Source organism: Symphodus melops (assembly GCF_947650265.1).
Source record: "Symphodus melops genome assembly, chromosome: 13".
In the NCBI taxonomy this organism is placed as follows: domain Eukaryota; kingdom Metazoa; phylum Chordata; class Actinopteri; order Labriformes; family Labridae; genus Symphodus; species Symphodus melops.
This window is the reverse complement of record NC_136703.1, coordinates 16,167,943-16,188,416: the sequence shown is the minus strand read 5'-3', so window position 1 is coordinate 16,188,416 and position 20,474 is coordinate 16,167,943. Positions and strand designations below refer to the sequence as shown.

Below are 20,474 nucleotides of genomic sequence, written 5' to 3'. Positions count from 1 at the left end.
ATTCCATAAGAGGTGTTTCGTGTCAACCAATTAGACACTAGTTACTGACTTACTGAATATGAAGACTTTATTATCAAAAGTTAAGGGAAAGTCTTTATTTTTATAGTGTCAATTCATTGCAGATGTTATCTCCAGTGAAACTGTGTCACAAGTTTCACAACACACCTATGCTCCCATCTGAACTCCCTAGTGAGCTGCCACAGTCAGCCATTTATGATGTGTTGTTTTCTTTTGTACATTGTTTTGTTTGTTGCCCTCTTTCTCTCTCTTTCTGTTGGTCTCTCTGGGTCTGCTCTCTCATTCTGTGTGGTTTATTCTGCAATGTTTGCACTTGGGACACATGACAATGAGAACACAATGCTGTATAAGCAAACACAATCATTGAGAGATCAAAGAACTGTGGTAAATACACCAAGCTGCACTGCAGAAGTTTCACTGTACAGTAAGACTAACAGGGCAGTGGATTTAACTGTTGTTGCTTGTAATGACAACAAAATATTATTTTGCCTCTCAGACAAGAGTCCTATTAAGGCAGAATGCTTACAATAGCTACCTTTGAAGGTTTTTTTTTTGTTTTGTTTTTTTGTTTTTTTTACAAATGGGTAAAAAATATTGCACCTTAAATGTGTTCAAACAAATTGATGACTAGCTAACAGGAAGCCATCTGATCGTCAGCTAACCGCAATGCTAGCTGGGAAGTGGCTGAATGAATTCTTTAGCTTTTGTTTGATCATCTTTTAGCTAGGACTTAACAGTTAGTGTAAGCAGAATGCTACCAACAACTTGAAAGTATATGATTGGGTAGAAAAGATGTGAAAAGACCGTAACATGGACAAACAACACATAGCTAACTATAACAGTAACACATTTAATAGTTTGCTAACAGTAATATTAGCGGTGAATATGCTAAATATTGTCTTTTCATTAATGGGTAATGTTGTTTTACCTTATTTTTTTTACTATCCACTAGGTTTCCAATGCAAATTATCAGTGAAGGATAACAACTGTCAAATTCAGTAGGTTCATTAAAACTTGCATCACTCAGTACCAGTAAGACCTGATGCTACGACTTTAGCCATTTTAGTCATTTTGATGTCAGAGGGAAATGGTCGCCATGTGAATTTTAGGAATGATCACGATTATGATGACCATGTTGCAGTTGCTGGGGATAATAATAATGATGGTGGTTGTATCTCCCCCTCAGGCCCGTGGGCCCTGGTGGTACTGTTGAGAAGATGGACAGGATGAAGATAATCAAGCGGAGGCTGTCCATGTCTCTACGTAGCGCTCGGCCAGTTGACGACTCACTATCAGAACTGGCAGAACAGATGGCCTTGGATGAGCCATCCACAGCCAGGGACAATGGTGAGATACGTGAACAAATGCACCTACAATACACATGTACACCCAAGCATCTTAGCACGTGCCTTAACACTGACATACTGTATACTGAGAGAATTTCAAATCTTTCGTAAGAATATCTTTTTAACGTTTCATAATGTGATATGAGCACTTTATCATGTTGTCAGAACAAAAAAAGCACAAACTACGTGACTGTTTGAAAACAGTAATGTAGGTGGAGGGAGCTACAATAGAGGTCATCACTGATCAGGAATGTTGTACACAATTTTAGCAGCAAGTATTGCCCTGTCCTCCACTCTTATGTCTTTCATTTACACATATCTATTTCATAAAATAAATACACATGTTTATGCACACATCTCCAAAAGACTTCCAATATCACCTGAGCTTTTCAACCCACTGGAGCCTCATCATTTTCTTCATCACTGTCTCTTCTCTGTCCACTTCACTTCATTTGTCCATCATTGAGACTTGAAGGGGAGTGTAAAAGGGAACGTAAATGAATTCATAAAACCATGTTTCACATGCATTCTTTTTTTTTGTATTTACTTGAAATGCAAATAGTAATATTGTTTTCAGAAACTCTGGGTGTCATCTGCTGAACGTCTAGACAGTGTATGAGTTTGTCTTGGACTGGTCTTTTGTGTGTGTCTGTATCTCCTTTTGGCTTGAAATAAAATTAGATCAGAACATGTGAAGAGGGAGTTTGCTTTGTGATCAGCAGACCTTTTGTCTCACAGAAAAAGAAAGAGGAAAGACCAAAATAAAGAGATAAACATAGAGAAGTCTTAATGTTCAAATATAGCTGTGTTGTTTTATGCTTTAGTTTGAATACAAGGAGTGGTAATGTTGCCTCATTGTTACTAGTTGTTGTTATTCCTGCTCCTGAGTTTCAACATCCGTGCCTCTATATGTTTATTTCCTTCATGTTTTTCCTCTTCCTTCTGTTTTTTACATCCTTCTCTTTAGTCTTCAGTAGCTGACGTTATTTCAGTGAATGCATAAAGGTGCAGGGATAAGAGAGGGACGGGATGGAGGAAATGATGTAGAGGATGAGGAGAGGGACATTAAACTTTAACAAGTGCTCTACATCTTGTACTTAGAATCTCTCCTGTCCTCCTCTCTTGCCATAGCACACTCCTGACCCTTCCCACACTTTATCTGCTATAATTAAAATGTGCAAAAGAGCTGAAAGAAAATAGTCTTCACATTTGTCAAGGTGCTAATAAGAAGAAAATTAGTGCTGACCAGAGAGCCTTTGTTCTGTTTTGTCTCTGGAAGACATGTTGTACTGGAGACTAATTCTGTTAAGTATCTAAAGGAGAATTTAAGCCTCATTATTCTGGATCATAGTAGAATTTATTATGGAGAAAAAATAATGATTATTTAAAGGATAGGAGATATGACAAGTGGGCATCCACCCGTGCTCTGCAGAAAGGATTCATTATTGCTAATAAGTGTGAACGAAAGTTGATGCATGCTGACAGGGTTTGCAACACATTTAAGAGAGGCTGCTTCGGGTTTCTCTGCTTTATCAGGGAGCTAAGGTTTTAGATAAATATCTTATTAAAGGATTATTTTTCATGGCCTTTTTTCCTTTGTTCTGTGTACAAGTAAATAGACAGTTGGGGGAATGTTTGGAGGCAGGGAGTCAAACCTACAGTTAATGCTTTGAGAGATGTGGCGTTTGTATCGGAAGCACCTGTTTAGTCGCCTTCCTAAATATCTGTTTTAGTCCTCTTTCCTTTTTGTACTTCTCATGCATGTCTCCTTTTTTTGTAATCATTATTCTTCAAAACCAGTCTTTACCACTCTATGACTGGACACATTTTATACCCCACCTGCTTCACTCAACTTCCATTTCTATTTCTTATACTTTGTACCACTGTTTCCTCTGCTGACAGATTCAGCAGCTGTATGCATTTCCTGCCTTTTTATCTTCTGCTACTGCATATTGAACTGTTTCTACATGTTCTGCTACTTCTCTTTGTGACCTTGTGCTTTCTTTTCCCCCCTCCACTGTTTTCCCTTTTTAATTCTTCCTGTTTCTATTCTTTTTCCCACCCCCTTGTGCCTTCCTCTAACCCTTCATCTTCTTTTTTTCTTCTCCATTCCTTCATACTTGCCCCTTTTTCTGGTTTTGACCATCTACTTGTTCTCATGTTTGTCAACTTGCCCTTCTTCTGAGCTTTCTTCTCACTCTCTCGCTTTCTCTTGCACTACCCCCCCCCCCCCCCCCCCCCCCCCCCCCCTTTCTTACCTTCGCCTTGCTTTGCATCGGACGTCTCAGAGCCGATGGTGGTGTGCCCCCTGCACCCTCCCGCCTCACACAGTGCTCCCTCCTTCCTGCGTCAATATGCTGGTCATCTGGGCCGCACCGCCCTGCGCAGAGAACCAGGCGGGGGGCTGGAAAGAGACAGAGCCTTTCTAAACCTGCACAGAACTGGATCTCTGGGTACAAACACGCACATTACACAGTAAAGTATGCACAACACCCATAAGCATGCATAAACGCACACACACAAAGTGCTTCATTGGTGAAATTCCAAATTGCTGTATTATCAGTTGGAGGAATTAAATACAAAACACTAAGCAGATTTTTGCTGGTTAATAAATAAATGAGTCATTTTAAAAGAAATAATTTGTGAAAAGTACTTTTATAAGCAATCCAACTCATGACAAAATTGAGATTTTGTTTGCAGTACTTAAGTATTTTCATCGCATGTTGCTTCATACTTCCTTTGCATTAGCTTTAGTTTGTAACCATGTTTATGCTTGACCCACAATTTGTTTTGATGTGGTCATGATTTTCCAATTTGTACTTAGGTTAAGGGTTAACTATGAAAACTAAATATATAATGAATAAAATATTTCAAATCGTTTAAACACTACAGTACAAAAAAACCTTCCTGCTGCTTAACATATATGTAAAGCTTAACTTTTTACAATTGTTAATTTCTAAGCAAAAACTGTGTTTCAGTGCACTGTTGTAATTCTGGTAAACTCATGCTTTTGTTCAACTGTAAAAAGATCTTCATTATCATAAGTGTTTGATAATTACATATGAGGAATCAACACAATAAATGTGTCTGTCTATCTACAGTATATCTATCAGTCATAAAGGTTGATGATAGATCTAAGAAAGATGACAGCCAATATATTGTTTTTTTTCACACTAATATAATTGGTACTGGCTAAAAAAATCCCAATTCGGTCAGGTCCTTCTTATTTTATATTAAAGCAAACACACTTCCTTGCACCACATCTACTTACATATACATTTTACAGGGGTTGTCTCTTGTTATCGTTTCCCACTAGTCATTTTCATAGTATAATAATTTTCTACTTATTTTCACTTCTCTGTGGGTCAGCAGGTCAGTTAAGATAGCTATCTTTTTGTCTTTTCTACATGCTTGAAATGTGGTTTAGAGGTTATTTCCAAAGTCTAAATTCTTCCTCCCTCCATCCTCGTTAAACGTTCACCTGTGCATTTGTATAAAATTGAGATTTTTGCCACAGCAACCTTGAGCAATACTGCCATCTCTGGGTGGGAGACTAATATGCACATTGACGTCCTGTAGATTACAGGTTTTTCTGTAATTACAAAGTGTTGTGTGTGCGTGTGTGTGTGTGTGTGTGTGTGTGCATTTTGGGGGGGTTTTCAGTTAGTATAAAACCGTATTTACTGACACAACTTGGCTATCCTCCCAACAGCTACTACGAATCTGGAGGCTAAAACTCTAATGACCTTAATCCAACACACACAGATGCACACATTCATGCACAATACTCACCCAGATACTCATAAAACTCACTTTCTTTCCATCTGTCTGTCTGCATTATGTAATGGAACGTGTGGTTTGTGGATATATGGATCCTGGTAATCTCATTCTCCAGTGTGACAGAATGCCTTATATCAGGAGCAGTGGGATAGAGGGGGGAGGAAGAGAAAGACACCTATCGAGTGAAAAGGAAGTCAGAATGAAACGCTGCTCAGGAAATGGTAAGAGATTGATTACGAGGGACTGAGTGATAAAGAGTGAGAAATGAAAAGTAAAGATGAAGAATGGTAGGGAAGTGTTAGTTCCACTGTAATTCCTTCAGGAGTCATATTAGCTTTGTGCTTCGCATCCCCTGAGTCCTCGGCTGAGTGAACGGCAGATAAACCACGAAGAGACTCCACTGAGCATCCACTGAGCTCTTGCTGACAAAAGAACTAGTCTTCATCAGGAGCTTATAGTACACTGTGATCCTACTAGCTGGGAATAGGATACCAGCGGATGGATAGACCTTAAAAGATAACTGTTAAGACAGAGGGATTGCAGCATAAAGGCTTGGAATAGTTTTCAGTATCGATATCGATCAATATCTATTTCTAAATAGCGATACAGCAATATAATTTTCCGACTCATGTGATCCTTATTATATCACTAGTGCCAAATATCGATATAGCAATGGGGAAAAAAAACAGCACTCTAAGAAGATTCCCCTTGCACTTCGATTCATCCCGTTAATAGAAGTGTATTGGCCAAAGAAGAAGTTCATAGCGAGGCAGAGGAAGAAGATGAAGAAGATATCAAGCATTTGTTGGACAGGTTACATTGACCCCATATGGCAGAATACATGAATAATGAATACATTCATTTGTGTTCTTCATTTAATCAGATCATTAGATGATCATCTTGCAATATAAAAGCATCAAATCGCTGTATTATGTTGTTATTATATACTGTATGTCATTGGCCATGGATGCCGTATTGTATCATGAGTTACACTGTCAATTCCGCCCCTACTTTAAATATTGTGCAAATCTAGGCTTTCTTTTGTTCAATATATATTCAGCATGAGCAATCCCTTGGCGGAAAAAAATGAACAGGCAGAAACAGGACCAGACTTATTGGTGGACAGCCAACTGCAGAGAAAGCAGGGTAGATGGGCAGATTAAGAGAGAATAGTAGACTGACAGACCTTTAGCCTTTAGCATTTGATTTTCAAACTATTTTCAACTTTAGACAGACACATTTAAAGTTGTGCCTAAAAGATTTTTATTTTTTTTATTTTTTTTGAAAAACCCCATCTATTTGATGCTTGGAGAAATGTTCTTATCCGGCTCTCTCCCCCACATTCAGCCTTTGTGCTAAGCTATGCAAACCTCCTTCTCTCTGTGTCTTCATACATTAAAAACAGATGAAGTATAAGAGGCGTATGGATCGTCTGATTTTACACTTGGTAAGAAAGCAAATATGTGTTTTACCAAAGAAGTTGAACTATTTAGTTTGTAGAAAAAACTACACAGCTGTCAAGGACAACATCTTTGAATATCAATAAATGAATAGATTCACTTTCAGGTCATTTCAGGTAGAAATTTTTTGAGATAGTATAGAGAAAGTATAGGGATTAAAGATACACAAGCCATTTATATGAATTTGTACCAACAGCTGGTCTGGCAGCAACTTTACTTTCTGTGATCCACAGCTGCCCTTGAGCAAACAGAAGCCCTAAAAAGGACATTACTTGACTCAGAAGCTACTCTATTATTAAAAACGTGATAAGGTGCAGTTTGAAATGTTAAGAGGTACGCCATGTGCTCTGTGTGAGTGCGTGAGCGTGTATTTCTCAGTTGATCCTTCTCGCTGACTCACGGTGTGCCACTCAGCAGTCGGAGCACGTTGCAGTCTTTAATAGAGCCACATGATGATGCAATCTCTCTTTCCTGCTGCACTAAAGATACTGTCCACCCTTTTCTCTGCCTTTCACTGATTTGCTCTATCCATTTGAAGAAAGATTCAACAACATTTATGTTCATCTGCTTAGTCAGGCCTAACTGCGGGGTTTTATGTGTGTAATATGTGCTTGGCCAGAAGCCGGTCGCCAGAGAGGTTTCAGGTTTGTGGTCCATCTGTTGCTGACAGGGCCAACACCTACTCCCCTCCCTGCACACTGTACTTACAGCAAGGAGACGATTTATTTTCACCACTACTTCATCTGTTTTTCACTCTAAAGAACTGTGCTTACACTGTTGAGGATTACTCGGCCATGCTGTCTCTTTTCCAGAGAGAAAGGAGTCTGCTGAAAAGCTTCCCACTCTTTTCAGGCTTCTATTTCTGACGCTGCCACAGATGTCTCCTCTCATTCTTTTCCTCTCCCCTCTGTCCATTTCCCTTCACATACATCATAACACTATATTTAACCTGCACATAAACGCAGATGGAAGCTTTTTCAGACCACCCTTATCTCTCTCCCTGTGCACTGCCCCTTATCTCTGCCAGGGATTTAATGTGATGCATTAACAGCATTAATCGCTGCAGCCCCTCTCCCTCGCTCCCTATACACTCTCGGCCGTCCATTTGCTCGGACCAACCCTCTCAGTTCACGCCCTGATTGGATTTTATAAGAACAATGGAGCGGACGCCTTTTATCTAGTTGTAAGCTCCTTGTGCATCTTGCTGTAACATTAGCTTTTGCTGGAGGCGAACATGTTGTTGAAGAATGCTGGTGGTTTTCAGAGCTGTACAGGGAAAGGAGGGAGGGGTTGGGCGAGGCGTTTGGGACCAGCATGCACAGTGCCGGTAGCTGACAGTAGGCACTCTGGTCGCACTAATTGAATAATAAGATTCCTTAGATGCAGATAAAAGGTTTAGAGGTAATTACCGCAGTCTAAATTCCCCCTCCCTGCATCCTCGTGAGTGCATTCCTTTTTATGTTTGTGTATTCCTCTGGGATGTTAAATGCACTTTGATTTTTATTGTCTCACCATAGTCTGGAGGCAGGTTTGTGGTATTTATGGTTAAATCACGGTCGAAACAATGTTTTGAGTTGGAAACTCTCATGCAGCTAAGAAAATCGGACAAATTAGGTGTCACAAAAAGTGAAAAATCTGCATGGAGTGTTTGATGTGCACAGTTGCACTCGTGCATACAACAAGAGAGGGGGAGACAGTGATGGGTGGACGGCTGAGTGGCAAGCTTTTGTCCTTGACTTCTTAAGCTCAAGGATGCGGCACACTACATCAATATATGTCTGTCAATGCCCTTAAAACTGCCATTACTTTTTGTCTGACTTTGGTTTTAAGTATGGAGTAGGGAGAAAACATCATGTGCATATCCCGAGGAGCAATTAAAGTGTACACGGCATGCCTAAAGCCCAATCATTTATTTGACACGCACCCCACACCTAGCTAGATTCAATAAGTTTTCTCTACGTGTGAAGAGTAAAGTCCCGCATATTTACTCATCTTAGCAGTAAGGACATAACTTCTTAGCCACTGCCAAAAGTGAATGTGTGTTTGTGTAAATGGTCTTATGATTAAGCGCATCATTATTGACATGTAGGGTGTAAAAGCTGTTCTGCATGAGCATGTTTGATTAGTTGAGGCCTACAGCAGACACTCAAGATTATTGACAAGAAGGGAGAGGTGAGGCTCCTTTTTGCAGCTGTCAAACACATTTGAACTAGTTGTTTTAAAGTGTTAATCCTTCAGAGTATAAAGAGAAAAGATGGCGTTGGATGTTTTATCTTGCTGACATTTTGGATGCAGTTGCCCTTCAATACGACAGCCAACACGTCGTTTGGTTTTTGTGTTGTTGCATAGGGCTGAGAATCTAAGGGCGCTCACGTTTCGATTTGGATTCTTGTGGTCACAATTCTATTCAGAATTCGTTTTTCGACACAAAACGATTCTGGAGTAATTGATCCGTGGATTCAAAGTCTATTTTTGAATTAGTACATGTTTCAGGATTGACTCCAGTCATCTGTGAGACTGGCTGAATTTCTTGTTGCTCTATTTGGCATTCTACTGAGTTAAAGAGCTAGCTTTAGCACTTAGCAGGGAGTGACTGATTAACCACAAAAAGTAAATAAATCGATTCTTGGAATTTATGAATTGATGTTAAATCTAAGAAGAGAAGATTCTCAATTTTTTTATGAATTTTTTTTTTTGCCCACCTCTATTGTTGCATATGCTGCGGTTCCATTTAAGGAAATTTGCTACCAGTGGAATACAAGAGCTAACAAAAAACATACTAAATGCTGTAGCGTTTTCCTCACAAACCACTACTTCCTTAATTGTTATGAATTATGTTATACAGTCTAAGCATGACAATGTTTTATCATGCTTTTATTGAATCACTCGTCCTTTTCTCTGGTGTCACGTTTTGTTCAAACATCAAAAGAAAAAAACTCCTTTAATCAGATTGTTAAATGGTCCAGTCATCAGATTGGTGGGCCACAGCCCTTCCCAGCATCCCTGCACACAAGACAGTTGCAGAGGGTTGGACGCTCCAACCCTCTGGTTGGAGGTTCCTAGTCCCAAGGTGCAGAACAGATGTTTCAAAAACAGCTTTGTTCCTGCTGCTGTCATGGCAGGGAACAAGCTGTGTTGTTTGCACTTGCACCTTATTTATTTATTTATGGCCAAATGTTCTTTTACCCTGCCTGGAGAGATTAATTATTTGTGTTTTAATCGATCTTATCAATGGGGACTTCTCTCCCACCTATGCCCTGATTGGTGGAACTTCAAGTGCTTCTATTATTTTTTTTTTTACCATTTTTAGTTGCTTATAATTGTTTTATAATGTTTTATTATATCTACTTCTCTCTTATGTGTTGCTCATCGTTCCATTTGTCTTGTAATCTGTGTGTCATGATGAATGTTTTGCTGTCTGCAAAGAAATCTACTTCCTGGTACAAATAAAGTAACCTATAAGGCCCGACTGATATTGATTTTCTGGGGCCGATACCGATATTGACACAGGGGAGGAAAATAGATCTGATACCAATATGTATCTGCTGATATCTTTCTTAAATCGATGTTCAATGCATAGAAATAGACATAAATATACATATTTTCTGATCCCTCAAAAACAATGATCTAACACTTACAGTACAGTATAAGGAAGAACAGGTGGTCACACAACTGGAAAACAACTGTGCATGTATGTACATAACCACCTAACACTCTGGAGAATGATGATACCTGTTGTAATTTTTTATAGCACTAGTATTTTTTATACCAGCTCTGGTGAAAGAGAACTGCTAGTGTAACACAACAAAACTCAAATGAAAGGCTGTTTGACTGATTACTAAATCTCGTAATATCGGCGATAAAATTAGCCGATATCTAATTAAACACACAGACCTAATAAATATTCCCATCACCAGAATATGACTAATTACAATAAATCTATAATTACATAAAACTCAAAACCCACTAATTTATGCATTTAACTTATGCAGTGCTTTTTGTAAAACAGTTTAACCATGGGTTTGACCAATCAAATTAATTCTCTTTATAATTAAGAGCCAATTGCATGTTATAAAACATATTGATGTAATGTTGTGTTGATCATAATTAGGAGGCGATGGGAAGTCTAAGCATGCTGGTATAACTGGAGAAAAACAACAACAAAGCCCTTGATTCTGGTGATTCTGCCCCCTTCTGGCGATACTGCATGTTTGGTTTGAAATGGATGGAATATTTTCTGGAATTTCATGAATACCACTTCTACATTTTCTAAATTGTTATTGGTTAGAGAAATGTGTTGATGACGTTGTATGTGCTTCAGTTGTGCCATATACAGCTATTGTTGTATTTCTTTATAGGGATGTACGATGTAGGTGTGCACAGGTTGAGCATGAATTATGGCGTGCGCTTCAGGTCGAAGCAGGAAGGAGAGTGTAAGAGAATGAGGGTGGGAGAATGTGTGAGTGGAAAAGGATGGAAGCAAGGATGCTATACAGGCGTCACTGAAACGCCTCAGGGTTTGAATTCTGCCCCAAAGACTGATAAGGACACAGAGGAAGATGGCAAGGAGAACGGAGGAAGCAGGAAGAGGAGAGAAGACAAATGACATAGAGTAATCAAACTGTGTGTATAAAGAGATTGATTTGGCAGAAGCTGTTGTTATCGGCTCCAGAACAGAAAGCGAGAATTATACTGTGCATTCAATAACCATCTCTGGAGCCAGACAGAGAAAAGGGGAGTGAAGTAGGGAGAGATACTGAGGCAGGAGGAGAGAGAGGGAGAGAGAGAGAGAGAGAGAGAGAGAGAGAGACAGAGAGAGAAAGATTAGTATCACATGAGAGGGAGGGGAGTAATATCAAGGTGAAGGGAGGAAGCAGGAGGACAAACAACCCTGAAAGCACTGATAGGGGCGCCAGAGGCAAGGAGGGAGTTATCGAGAGAGGGAGTGGAAGGAAGGAGAGCAGCTAAACAGCCTGGATCGAGGAAGAGGAAGGACACAGGAAAGAGATCTGAGAGAAGGAGGAAAACGTCCAGAAAAAAAGAAGACACCGGGCTGTAAATGTAAAAATAACGAGAGAAGACGAAGAGCTGAGAGACAAAAAGGAGGGATAGATGTGAGGAAGTGTTTTTTTTTCCTTCCCTAGGAGGAGGAGCTTTAAGTTTGGTTCCCTGCACGTGTGTGCTTCGGTGTGAATCACAGATAGTGACTGAACACCTGTTATTCCAAGATGATGGGGTGTAACAGTTTTCAGCGTGTCTGTGTGCGCGTTTGCTGTCTCTGCAGCATTTTATCTACCTGCACGCTATTTGACCTTCCTTAGTCAGCAGGCAGAGTGTGACTGCAGAGAGAAAAAGAGAGAGAGAGGAAGAAGGAGAGGTGGAGAGAGGGAGTGTCTACAGGAACAGAGAGAGAGAGAGAGAGAGAGAGTGAGTGCGAAAGTGGAGTAGTAGCAGAGGGAGTTGCATTGTGATTAGTGTGCTTGTGCAGTCTGCTCTGTCCTCCGAATTTAAGACCTGTTCTTTGCTGCGTGGGGATCTCTGGGAAGGACAGAAGATTGGATTTTGTCTGGAAAATTTGAACCCTCGGGAGGCAGCAAGTTCTGAAGCCAGGGACTCACTAAGACCTGGGACACTTTGACTGGACTTAAGTTGTCCCCAGACAACACCTGGGTGTTCTATTTCTGTGTGAAATGTCTTTTTTGAATTTTTAATCACACCGTCAACTGCAGTACTTCTGAGTCCTCTGAAACAATGGATACGTCAGGCAAGCCTCAAGGGTGCCCTGCTCGTGCTCCCAGTGCAGGAGAGCCGAGGATGGGGGAGGCTAGGATGGGAGAGGGAATCAGAATGGGGGAGCGAGACACCCCGCTGAGGCTGTCACCTTTTCGTATGCTTCGAGTGCTGGACTCGTGCCGTCCTCCAGGGAACCGTATCGGTGAGTCGCATCACTGTCATCGCCATGATCAAGTTCACCTGTATCCTGATCCATCATTGTGAAAGAGTCAACATACATTTTAAGACAGTACTGATGAGAGATCATGAAAACATAAACTATAAAAAGTGGTTCAGTTGATTAAAGCCTTTAATTGTATTCTCATAGATACAACCTAAGACATGCGATGTGTAGGATTTTATTCTGTTTGATATTAACTGAAGATCAGACTCAGGTGCCCTGAGGTGTTATCAGACACAAAGACAAGGATTTAAGTAAAACCGTGTTTTTCTCTCTGAATTTGCTGATCATGCCACTTTGAACATCATTAATTTCAAAACATAATTTCCTAACTGTTGGCTGATTTAAAAAAAAAAAAAACGAGAGCAGCAGTTGGTTGGCCAGGGGGCACTGAGTTTGTGTATCTTTGGGGATCCCACGCTCTCCTTCAACTTCTTCTTTTGAATATTTCATTCATTTGCTTGTCAGCACATTGGCTGCAGGATCTTTATTCCTGCCGCTTGTGCCAAATTCAGACAGGATGCTATAACTGGCTTTTTAAATGGTTTAGAGCTCCCGGACTTGGAACAAAATAAGTAAAATGAATTAGTTAAAAGCCTAGTTGTATTAGTGGTTAATAGATTAGATGTGGACAGTCAATACTCACTCCGTCAGTGAACCCTAGTGAACTTTCTCTCTGGCCTTGCCAAGCAAAGGCTTACGAGAAAAACAATATTTCCATTAGGTTTTGATTGGCTCTTACTGTAAATCTTAATTTACTTTGGACATCCTTTCCAATTACTTTTTAGTCATTTTCTGAGGCACTGCTAACTTGTGCCAGAATGGAGTACTTGCAGAATAATAGGTGGGGTAAGGATAGTCCTAAAAGCAGCACACTCACTCTTGTACACATGCTAGCATGGTGTAAGCAAACTGTAACTAGGCCAGCCTGGCTGTACACGGGGAGGCAGAGGTAGCTCGTGACATTGACTGTCTGCTCTGTGGAAACAGAGCAGAAAGAACCTGCAGGAGACCAGATTAGAAAGTCCTGTGTGTTCACTAAGTGTATGTGCTTTTGATTTTACAGTGAGATATTCTGCAGAACATACAGTAACTGTTTCATATTATCAGGGCCAAGGTAATGGAATTGTTCTCCAAGGTCAGTCATCCTGTCTGGTCCTACCCTCATCACTTGGTTATTTACGCAAACAGACAAGATCAGGACCTCTCTGAAAAGTGAGAAAGACCTGTGACATAATCGCACTAGTGGATACTAGCCTGTTTTGATCACGTGATCATGTATGTGTGTCTGCCAGTATGTTGATATCCTGTATCAATTTCCCTTAACTCTGGTTTTGGTTACCTTAAGTTTAATGTTTCAGTATCAGGGTTGATTCCTGATATGACTACCGACTACTCGGTTTTCTTAACCAGCTCTTCGTTATGCACAGCCTGTATTCTTGTGTCTGGCTTTGAGGCCACAAGCATTACCTCAGACTTACAGATCGAAATAACTACCAGGACGTTTACTAAGCTTTTACACAGATGCATTGTGTTATAATGAGCAGATGCTGCTTTAGTCAACAGATAGTAAGACTGAAGGACAGATGTAGGCTGAAATAAGCAGCTGTGAAATATACGTAATATATATAGTTAGCTCCTTAGTCTAAATAATTACATATATGTTTCACTTTAGAAATAGTGTTGTTATTATTGTTATTTCAATTTTGAAAAGGTTTTGGTAAGTAGGGAAAATATTTATTGGAAAAACAGTTTATGCAATAATATAATACCTCTACCTTTCTTGCTCTTAATAGTTGTTTTTTCACAGCTGATGTGACACAATCACTCAAGGGACTATTTTCTTGAAGCTTCTGCTGCCTAATCATCCTCCCGCTGATCCCCTTTTTCTTCCCTCCTTCTGTCACTCTGCTAGCTGTTTCAAAATGTAAACAGTCAGGATGGTAAACTACGATGTTTCTATCGCTAGAAGCGAGCTTTACAGTTCCTCTCACACAAGACCAACACACACACACACACACACACACGTACACGTACTGTATATGGCTCAAACTTGAGAGATTTCAGGCACCATACACTGAAACCCAAAGAGAGACCCCTCCCCCACTTTTACTCACAGCCCGTTGAAGGAGGGTGCCCTGTCTACCGTGACTCATTAATCAGATGAACTCGGCAGGGGAATGGTGTGTGTGTGGGTGGGGGGGGTAGGCAAAGACGGGAAAGCTCTCGTTCCATGCGTGGTGATATCGATCTCTGACCTCCTCTTATTACCAATGGAATTTTTATAAACACTCACCCATCATTCCTGCATGGCTGGTGGTACAATCCATCCTCTGGGGAATTACGATCCCACTATGGCTTTTAAGGAGGGAGGAATTACATTAAATACAAAACGCTGCGTCATGTGATAAGTACATGGAGAGATTGATACAGGAAGAAACAAAAAAGATTCATAAAGCCTTTTTAACAACACTCACAAGTAATTGCAATTTAGTACCTGAAAATATCACTCTGTATCTCTGTGTCTTGCAGGTATTGTCCATGAGAATGTGAAGATGGGTTCAGATGGGGAGAGCGACCAGGCATCAGGGACATCCTCTGATGAGGTCCAGAGTCCTGTCAGGGTCCGCATGCGGAACAACCACCATCGGCGCATCTCTAATGAGGTATGAGAAGCCAAAGATGTACACAATTTAACTTGGACTTTTTCCAAAAGCCTGTATTTCTTATATTTTCAGGGTAACCACACAGTAAAAAGGAAACTATATGCAGACTCCATAAAGTTTTAGATGTCAGTATCAGAGTGAAATATTGTTGAGGTGCCTGCCTTTATTCGCTGTAAGCATACGTAATATAAATATATACAGTATCACCTGATGTGTATATAGAAACAGCAGGCAAGCCACATTTGGTATAGACCAACATTGTACAGTTTTTACTGTAAAGATCACAGACACGTTTAAATAACAATGTCCTGTTTAGTATGTATCATGGTCACGTTTAAAGAAATTAACCTGCAAAATATTGTGAATTACAAATCCATTATCAATTGGGATTTATATCAGAAGGTAAGGTAGTTCATTCATGCACCACTCAAGAGATTCCTTTGAACATGGTGCTGTATGAATTCACCTTTTTTCCCCATGTCTGAGTAGTATATGATGATAATTAGTTCACAGTTAGCAAATCATTTATACTTCATACTACTACTCATAGATTTTTCTAGTTTGATTTGAATCCAATAATTAACATGTACTGTGATGGATTTGTGTGTAATATACAATAATATACAAAATAGTACAACTGATACAATACTGTATAAAACGATATAATACTGTATGGTGCAGAACTGTACATTACTATACAATCCAATACACTAGGATATGATATGATATGAGATAATACCATACAGAGGATATTGATAAGACACAATTCAATACGATATCATATTGTTTAATACAATAGATTACCATAAAATAAACCACTTCCAACACAGACCTATAATAGTTTCATGACCTGCTTTTACATACAGTAGGTGCCATGTCTAAGTGAGTGCACCTCTGCCATCTGCAGTAAGACAAAGCAGCCATTAGCTGCCTTGTTTTTGCCACATCCTTAAGGTTGTGCCGAATGTCTGGGTCAGAGTGTGTGTGTGTGTGTGTGTGTGTGTGTGTGTGTGTGTGTGTGTGTGTGTGTGTGTGTGTGTGTGCGTGTGCGTGTTTTAGGAGTTGCAGAGTGATGAGTGCAGCAGTATTATGGGAAATGCCTCTGGACACACAGGCTGCTGCCTCTGACTGCTGTGAATGGTGGAAGGGACTAATTTGGACCACTTTTTACCACAGAGAAAGAAAGAGAAGGAGGGAGGGAGGCAGAGAAGGAAAGGAAAAGCTGGGCCGAGAGAGTAATTATGGAAGTAGCAATAATTACTGGTATGACAAAGAAAGAGGAGATCCACAAGAAGGGAGCTCAGGAGAAGATAAGAAGGGAGAGGGTGAAGGAGAGATAGAGGACAACATTTGGGGGTTGGGGGGGAGAGATAGAAAAGAAAAACATTTCCTCATGCAGCCAACACTCTACGTTCACCCCTTCCCCCCATCTGCCTTTCTCCCCCTCAGGAATCTGTCCATTCCTCTCTCCTCTGCTCCTGCTTCCCCCCCTTCCTCCTCCTCCTCTTCCTCTTTTTTCCTCCTCCTCCTATGAGCGTGTGGATGCCACTCTACCAGTGTGCCAGCCTCTCCCCCTCTCTCTCTCTCTCTGTCTGTCAGTGTGAGTTCAGTAATGTGGCAGGTCAGAGGCATGCATCGTGGAAAACGCATGTGAGTGAGTGTATAGAAAGACACGTTTAAGGAGGACAATGAGGGAGCTACTAGAGTTGTTCTGCATTGTGAGTATGGGGGCACGTGTTTGTGTGTGTTTAATGTGCATGGGTCTTCAGTCTTTACCAGTGAGTAAGAGGGCATTAGTGTCATTTCAGCCATGTTTCCCCTATCATAAAGGAGAATTGTAAGCAGCTTTACAAATTGCATGAAATCTGAAATGTTATTGTAATAACTTAAACAACATTTGCTTTTTTTCCGAGAGCAATATGCATCCCTAGCTTGTTGCTTTGACTGTAAACTGTGTTGAATTATTTGCTTTCGGTGTATTCTTTTTGTATGATTCATACATTCACTTCACAAATGTGTAAATAACTGAAAGTCAGTAGGTCACGTTAGTGCATGTTCGACCAGTTATTTTTCACAACATGTGCTCATGCAGCCTGCAGAGCATTTCATGATGCTTTCAGTGTGTCTGCAATGTGTGTTTGTGGGGTTGATTTCGAAACGTGTGTCACCATCCTTGGGGTTATGGCTTGTTTATGATACTGCATGTGATTATGTTAGCCAGTGAGCTCAGTTAAAACCATTAAAGGCGTAAAATCCGTCTCCCTTTCATCTTCAGGCACACACATGCACTTTCTACCCTCCCACTGACGCTCACATGTAAACACACATATCACTGCACACGCTACACAGCGAGGACACGTACCACGGGGCTGTTGGGATGGGGGCCAGCCAGTCAGCGCTGCCATGGAAACAACGTGTGATTGGCACCTTGCCAGAAAACATGTCCTACATGGATAGCATAAAGGAGCAATGCATTGTGGGAAAAGTAGCATCACACTAATTGTTTTGAGGCAAATGCCAGAAAGAGAGGGTTATCTTATAGCCAATGAGGAGTAGGTACTCACAGATATTCACTACAAATGCACTAGTGAAAAAACATAATGAATGATTGACAAAACTAAAAATATTTTAACTGTAAAAAATACAAAAATAGCAAACCCTCTGACTCTGTTGTATTCTGTAGATAAGCATGTCTACCTGGAACCAGTTCAGTCATGAAGTGGCTTTGAACTGGCCGTTCATTTCTCTCTGATCCTACTTCTTTCTTGTTTCTAAGATTCCTGGTCTGGAAAAGGAAGTCTTGACCTTAGTTAACATACATTGTAGTCATGTATAAGGTGTCAACAATTCGTTGTTTGTTGACCAAAGAGCACTGATGAAAAAAAAGTCAATGTGGAATACATACAGTACCTGCCCCTGAAGAAGACCTCTGGGCAAAACACTGTGATCCAATAACTTTTTTGTGGGATTGAGCATGTATCTAGGCATGTCTTTTTATTATTCTTGCCAAAGTATAAACTTTAACATGCACATATTGTCGTTGTGGAACATGTGTGTGTATTTTAGCTGCAGCCAATTGAAGAACTTTTTCTTCTGTTTTTGTTGAAGTAGCACAAAAGCCGGACAAGTAACCAATGCTCAGAAGAGATTAGAAGGTTGATTATGTCAAAGCTGCCAAAGAACTGTCAAGAAAATAATGTAATTTGAGTTTGGGATGATTATAGTGCGTTAAAGCACTAATCATCTGCTACTGGAGTCTGTGAAGTTTATTTTATTTTTACCATGAAAGTGAACTATATGAAACTATTTGTAAGATGCAAAATCACATCTGTCACACATGCCCTTCCATTCATCCATCCATTTAATACAAAACAGGTTCTCGTTGAAGCAAAAAACAAAACAAAACATATATGTGTTATCATTGATATTTTGTATGATATGTAATATGTAATTTATGATTTTAACCTCTGCTCTTCCCCTCAAATCCTTTTCATTCTCTTAAGGACATCAACAAGCGTTTGTCTCTCCCGGCTGATATCAGGCTACCGGAGGGCTACTTGGAGAAGTTTGCCATGAACAGCCCGCCTTTTGACAAGCCCATGAGCCGCAGGCTACGCCGTGCTTCATTGGTCAGTGCTCATTGTGTCTGTATGCTTATTTGCATATGTGAGTTTGTGTGTGTGGAGCGGGGTGGTGGGGGGGGTGCATTTGTATCAAAAGCAGCTAAAACTAGTTTATCTAATTAAGTCAGACGCTTGATGATGTTTTGGTTGGTGTACCCCGGTAAATACAGCTGGGTGTGTGCCGCTTTTTGTTGCAACATGGATTTGAAGAAACAGTTTTGTGAACTTTAAATTCTATTGTGCAGAAGTGAAATGTCTGACAAAGGCCATTTTACCTACACAAACACACACACGCACACACACACACACACACACACACACACACACACACACACACACACACACACACACACACACACACACACACACACACACACACACACACACACACACACACACACACACGTCATTACCATGACATCAACATATGCTCATTTTAAGTACACAATAAGAGATGCTTTAGAGCTTACAATACCCCAGTAGGGGGATGAATGATACATTCACTCTCTATTATGTATCCAGGCCAAGAGCATTGTGGGTATGAAACTGGGGGTGGGAGAGAGAGGAGGGGTTCACCATTGACTGTATGGAGAGGTGGATGATGGGTAGATACAGAGAGAAATGTATACATGAATATGCAGCATGTCTTTTGACTGGCTTTTGTGTTGCAGCAAAGTACTACTAGTTTCTTTCTTTTTTTGTTTTAGTATGACTGCATTTTAGTTCACATCACTTGTGTCTTTTGTTTCCCTTCATACATCAATAAACAAAGTAAGAGCATATTTGTAGTTTCAACATGATGCTGAAAACATCATGGGAAAGCATGGATTCCTTGGATTGCTGTGAGGATTGGCTGTCCATCAACCGATTTTTGCTGTTATTATTGAGAACAGGCCAGAGCCCAGCCTTTGGCTCTCAGCTTGAAGTGATTTAATGACGCAGCCTTCCTGCAGGAGTCAAAAAGATGAGAAGAAAGAGCTGTTAAAGAGAGTTTTACAGGAGGAAAGGAGGTTTATAGTGTAAGAGTGCATTTAGGAGAAGGGGGTAGACATTTGTGTATTTACAATGTAAATGAGTGGTATGTATTTGCCTACTTGCTTGTATTTGTCTGGCTGGCTATCTTTAGGGTTTTGGGGTTGTATGCATCTGATGTAATAGGCCAATCAATAATTCAGTGGAGTTATAGTCATCTGCTGCAGCTCCCCTCTTGACAAGGATTACACACCAGGACACCTTGAAGTGGTTTAAGAGGAAGAGAGAGAATGATGCAGAGGGGGATGACAAGAGACATTTTCAGGAAGGAAATGGGAATTCAATTTAATTCAAAAATATTTTTTGTCCCAAAAAAAATGGCATCAAAGACGGTTCAAAGTAGACTAAGAATATGAAATGAAAACAAAATAGATGAAGTGGATAAAAGATGTATGGACAGTAATTGGACAAACAATTGTACAATGAGATTTAAGCAGATACTGAGCGTGTAAAGTGATAATAGAGCATTAAATGAAGAAGTGGTGAGATGTAAAAAAAAGCTTGTATAAATAAATACACGTCCAGAGGAATGGATTGTAATATAATCTGAGATCGTTTTTAAACCTGTCTGCAAGGAAATTCTGTTTGTAGGCAGG

The 20,474-nt window shown here is 40.2% G+C and overlaps 1 protein-coding gene across 5 annotated transcripts in view; it reads left to right on the top strand.

The window, feature by feature from the left end:
• Positions 1–20,474, top strand: part of LOC306833344 (cyclin-dependent kinase 17-like) — a 41,008-nt gene that overhangs the window by 5,595 nt on the left and 14,939 nt on the right. For 2 of the 5 annotated variants that reach the window (XM_079358545.1, XM_079358546.1), the window contains exons 2-5: positions 1,205–1,365; positions 3,653–3,817; positions 15,090–15,223; positions 18,727–18,852. In XM_079358545.1, the coding sequence (XP_079214671.1) occupies positions 1,236–1,365; positions 3,653–3,817; positions 15,090–15,223; positions 18,727–18,852 (555 nt within the window). In that variant the 5' untranslated portion in view covers positions 1,205–1,235. Of the gene's footprint in view, positions 1–1,204; positions 1,366–3,652; positions 3,818–10,627; positions 12,540–15,089; positions 15,224–18,726; positions 18,853–20,474 lie in introns of those variants that run through there. The other 3 variants (XM_079358548.1, XM_079358547.1, XM_079358549.1) reach the window with 3 other exon arrangements.